Source organism: Sorghum bicolor, chromosome 8 (genome assembly GCF_000003195.3).
Source record: "Sorghum bicolor cultivar BTx623 chromosome 8, Sorghum_bicolor_NCBIv3, whole genome shotgun sequence".
In the NCBI taxonomy this organism is placed as follows: Eukaryota; Viridiplantae; Streptophyta; class Magnoliopsida; order Poales; family Poaceae; genus Sorghum; species Sorghum bicolor.
The window spans coordinates 5,403,809-5,408,957 of record NC_012877.2 but is presented as its reverse complement, the minus strand read 5'-3'; the positions used below and the strand labels follow the sequence as shown (position 1 = coordinate 5,408,957).

Below are 5,149 nucleotides of genomic sequence, written 5' to 3'. Positions count from 1 at the left end.
GTGTCAGTACTTAGTTCATAAACAATGTAGTGTTCTGTCCACAAGATTTTTATTGAGTTCTAACTTCCTAAGTATGTTAGAATCTGCAGATAGTGTTTCAGTGGGATATTTACAGGCACATTTTCAGCAGTGCCATCACTGTTCAAAAATGTAAGTAAATAGCCTATACTGTAAGTCATAAGGCTTTGTTCAAGATTTCCCATAGCTATATAAAGGCAAACTTGTGCCCAGAGTTACAAGTTGAAACTCAAATTTTCATCTTAGGAAAATATCCAAATCACTCCCCCAAGTTTGGCTTATGTCCATATAACTCCCTAAAACTAACATTTTGTCGATTTAGTCCCCCACAACTACTTCGATCGATTTAATTTACCCCTTAACAAGATTTTTTTTCTTTCCACATGCAAGTTGAGTTTAAATTTCAAATTTTGCGAGGTTATAATGGATATCATAACTTTTTAAAAAATATAAATTATGATTTTTTACGATTATGTTTCATAAAATTTTGTAATTCTAGAGTTAATTTATTATTAGATGTCCTAACGTGTCAAAAGAATGATTAAAAATAATGATTTATTCTTGAAAATAAATTATCATGCCACCTATGACCTCAAAATGAAAATGAAAAGTCAACTCGAACATTTAGAAACAAATAAAACAAATCTTGTTAAGGAGTGAACTGGGCCATCTGAAATAGGTGAGGCGAGTGAACCGAATCAAACATAGTTTAGAGGATTATCTGGAGTGCTGGACATAGGCCAAACTTAAGGTAGCAATTTGGACTCTTTCCATTTATCTTATATGCCTATAAAGATAATATATTAGTACCATTTAGCACTTCGATTAAATTCCAATAGTCTATAGCTGGGCCACAAATTAACACTAGGAACCAGCAGCACAGGACCAGACCATATTTCAAGCTTCGGTCAGAACATGGGAGATTCTTCTAAGTGTTTGACAAGGCATTCACACTGTTAAAATTTGCATGTCAAGATTCCAGACTTCATGTCACCTAATTGACTAATAGTTATGGTGCTTATGTGAAATGCAGTAAAACTTACAAAGAACAAATAACCATGGCATCTACACAAATTTAAGTGCGGAGCTCACACATGCAAGAGGACGGGAAACATCTAGAATTTGAGATAACATCATTTCTGTGTATCCATCATTTTCCTCAAAGGGATGTGTATTAATGTATGACAGATGGTTATATGGTTCATATGATACCAACAACAAGGAAGTCCATTTGTATACTTTTCTACCTAAAAACATGAACTCTCTCTAGTCTAAAAACTGTACACGCCTCTAAACTCAAAAGATAAAAGAGAGATGGTGTCAAAAAATAATAAAAATTAACTGCGCTATTTCTTTCGACAATGTGAGTCTTTGATCTTGACATGAATAGCACTAGGCACTTTTTTCTGAACTGAATAGCATGAGCACTTCAGCATACCATTTACATCTATTTCACATGTCCAGATCAAGGTATATAAGCCATACAAAATCACCTAGAATCAAGAAAAAAAGGTTATGTCAGACATTGTTAGAAGTAAAGTACAAGTCGATGGTTTAAGTCAGAAGTCAGGACACTGACCGATCAATCACAATGCATCTGCACTCTTACCACCTCTCTTGCTAACTACTTCACAGAGTCGGCAAGGCAGTGTGTCGAGGCTCATCTCACGTGCCCTGCCAAAGTTACCCAATACACCACAACGCCTCCATGCATGGTATTCAGCATAGGCTACAGGGTCATTTGCCAGCATTTTCACATATGAAGCCAGTTCTTTGAGTGAGCTGAATTTGGAGGCATCTATGATAGAATTAGGAGGAACAAAATCCCAAACATTGGGTGCCCCAAAGTATATTGGCACTGACCCAGCCTCCAAAGCATAGAACAACTTCTCAGTCACATAACTTTCAGTCTTGGTGTTCTCAATTGCAAGAACAAACTTGTAATGTGACATTGCACAATGGAGGTGATCCCACCAGTGTGGAGTGCCATTGTCATTGGTGGAGCAAACTGGATACATGGATAAGGCCATGTCAGGACCACCAACATTATTCAAACATCTTCCAAACGAATGGTGAGGCACCAATGAGAGGAAGTCTTTTGCAAGCTTATCTCTATGAGGAAGGCACCTTGAAGATGACCAGTAAATAAGTGCATCCTGGTACCAGACAGGAAATCAGCAGTTAATAAGGTCAAAATGGCAAAAGTGAGTATTACTACAGCAGAACTGATATAGCTGAAACCATACAACACTGACAGCAAAAACATGTGATGTTGTGAACTGTTAATCGTGGCACGTGACCACTCTTCTTTACATGCAGAACTATTTGAGTACAACTTGAGTTGTACTCGGAGCATTTCCCATCTTGTGAATTGTGGATCACTCTGGTAAGAACAAATTAAAACTATGTATGCCATGTAAGAATATCCTGCCATGATTTTACATTTTGTATCAATTCTGTTCCAAATAATGACGGAAAGCAACCATAGAATGATAGAATCATGTGGCATACAGCATAGTCATGTTAAGAGACACATAGTTGGAGTTAGGTAGCGCACAGAGCAACTAATTGATCAGCCATGCAAAATGTTGCCTTGATATTATTATACTATGGAATTTATAATTTGAGATTTTTACACTTACATTTCTCTTTTCAGTTGATATATGGTAACTACGGCTGGTGTGAAATGATTTTCCAGCATATGTTACTTGCAAGTCATCATTGGCATGGTAACCAATAAAAATGTCCTCAAAACCAGTTGGCTTCCTACTAGCCTCCAGATCCAGATAAACACGCAGAGGCAGACCTTTCATTCTCTGCAGAACATATTACTTGAAAGTGAGAATGGAGATAGAGAATATCAGTTGAGAATACAGGGGAAAAAACCCTTAATCAAAAGAAGAATAGTGTTTGATTCATAAGTAAGTCCAATGAAAGCTGGCAAAGTTTGCAAAGCCACAGCTACGCCACTAACCAAATGCTTAGCTACCAAATGACCAATCAGAACAGCCAAATTAACTGACAGAACATTCAGCACTAGTAGTCTAAGTAAGGTGCAATTGGAAAAGGAGGCAAGCAATCTACAATACAGTAACCTCCCAATGCAGAATTGCTATAGCTATACAGATAGGTTAGAGGACCCAACTAACAATTAGACTTCTGAATTTTCCATTAATGAACCGAGGCAATGAGAAGCAATTTCTTCAGTGTTCTTAAGTAGAACTTGGATAAAGAATGCATCCCTCATTCCAACAAGAAACATAATCTCCGCTCCAAAAAAAAATGCTGAATAGTATTATCAAGCATACACATGACCTTCGAAAACATTTTGTAACCTAACCAACATTTTGAAAAAGGTGAAAAACCCCCACACCAACCTTTTCATCATTTCTTTTTGGTACACCAATTCTCTGATTCCACCACACAAGCATTACTGCACAAGGATCTGAATTCATAACCAATTCGATCTCTCTAAGTGTTGAGGTACCCCAAATCCATCTACTAGCTATCAGTTCATCACAAAGAGCCAGCTCGCAGCTGACGCCTCATTTTCATTTGAACAACAGAACAGATGATATTCTCATATCGACAGGACAAAGAAAAGAGGGAAAGAGTTCCTATACCTGCGGCGGCGGCGTGGCGCCCTCAAAGAGCAGCGCGTCGGGGCGGTCGACGGCGGCAACAGACTTGCTCCAGACGCAGCTAACTCCGCACCGGCACGTGTAGACGCCGTCGAGCGCGTCGGGGACCCACGTCCACCCCTTGACGAGCACGTTGACATGGCGCGCCGCGAGGTCCTCGCACCTCGCGGCGCCCCGCCACGCGGCGCCGCCGGTGACGGCCGCCGCCGCCGCCGCCGCCGCAGGGTCCTCCGCCGCGGTGTCGTTAGCGCCGGCGCCCGGCGGTGTCAGGCCCCGCTCCACTCCCGCGGTGGCGGCGAGCTTGGCGCGGATGCGGGGGCAGCCGACGGCGGCGTCCCAGGAGGCGAAGGCCTCGAGGAGGGAGGTGAAGGGGTCGCGGTCGCGGGAGCCGACGGAGTCGAGCGCGGTGGGGAAGCGCGCCGCGGCGAGGAGCGGCGATGGCGTGGAGAGCGAGGTGGAGGAGATGGACGGGAGCTCGAAGTAGCCCGAGAGGAGGAGGAGCAGGATGAAGGCGGAGGCGAGCATCGGGGCCACGTAGTTGATGCGCTTCCGGAAGAGCATCGGGGTCGGGGGCGGGCAGTTCGCGAACACCTCCACCGCGCCCGCTCGCCGCCGGAGCGCGAGATCTCGTTGTCGGTGAGGGGGACGGGAGAGGCTGGGCAGTGGGACGGAGTCGATCGGTCGGACTCGGAGGCGGAGGAGGGGAGTGAAATGAAGAGGGGCTTGTCTGCAAAATTGGCAGGGGCTTCCGTTTCGTCTTCGTGGGACCGGCGGAGTGGCCGCCGTTGTTTACCATTTTTCTCGTGACTTCCGTGCTACGACAGACAGTACTCGTATCGTATCCAACTGACCATTCTTCTTCTTCTTCTTCTTCTATTCTAATTAATTTCAGAAACTGACTATCCTTCTCGGACTTTGACTTTACGATAGAAAAATGGTGCATGGAGACTAAGGTGTTGTTTAGTTCTCATATAAAAATTTTTACCTCGTCTCATCGAATCCAATATTTAGACACATACGAAATTAAATATAGATAAAAAATAATTAATTATATAATTTATACATATTTTGCAAAATAAATCTTTTAAGTATAATTAATTTATAATTGAACACTAATTGCTTAATTATAAATATGTTAAGGTATTTAAAAAATTTTCTTTTCGCAAATTAAATAAGGTCTAATTAAAGATGTAATACATAGGTACAGGTCTTCACGTCCATTTGTCATTTCTTCTAGACTGAGTTTGCAATTGAACGAAAAAGAAGTGTATCGGACGCAATCGTTTAACCTTTTGTTTAGGCTTTGTTTAGTTTCTTCCATAAAAAAAGTCTTATAGCACTTTTATTTGTATTTGATAATTATTGTCTAATTATGGACTAACTAGGCTCAAAAGATTCGTTCGCAAATTACAAGCAAACTGTGCAGTTAGTTATTTTTTATCTATATTTAATACTTCATACATGTGCCGTAAGATTCGATGTGACGAGAA

General features: G+C 41.7%; 1 protein-coding gene across 1 annotated transcript; it reads right to left on the bottom strand.

Annotated features, from left to right (window-relative positions):
• LOC8076283 (alpha-(1,4)-fucosyltransferase) lies at window positions 1,135-4,379 on the bottom strand. Its single transcript, XM_021466158.1, has 4 exons — window positions 3,642-4,379; window positions 2,661-2,834; window positions 1,598-2,174; window positions 1,135-1,511 (listed from the first exon to the last, which is right to left on the bottom strand). Exons 1-3 carry the CDS (start codon window positions 4,218-4,220, stop codon window positions 1,605-1,607), a joined length of 1,323 nt encoding a protein of 440 aa, XP_021321833.1. The 5' UTR covers window positions 4,221-4,379; the 3' UTR covers window positions 1,135-1,511; window positions 1,598-1,604.

Coding starts and splice junctions, on each gene's coding strand:
- LOC8076283 (XM_021466158.1), bottom strand. CDS start 4,220: ATGCTCTTCCGGAAGCGCATCAACTACGTGGCCCCGATGCTCGCCTCC. Junction 2,835..3,641: donor GCGCCACGCCGCCGCCGCAG/GTATAGGAACTC, acceptor TATGTTCTGCAG/AGAATGAAAGGTCTGCCTCT. Junction 2,175..2,660: donor TATCAACTGAAAAGAGAAAT/GTAAGTGTAAAA, acceptor GTCTGGTACCAG/GATGCACTTATTTACTGGTC.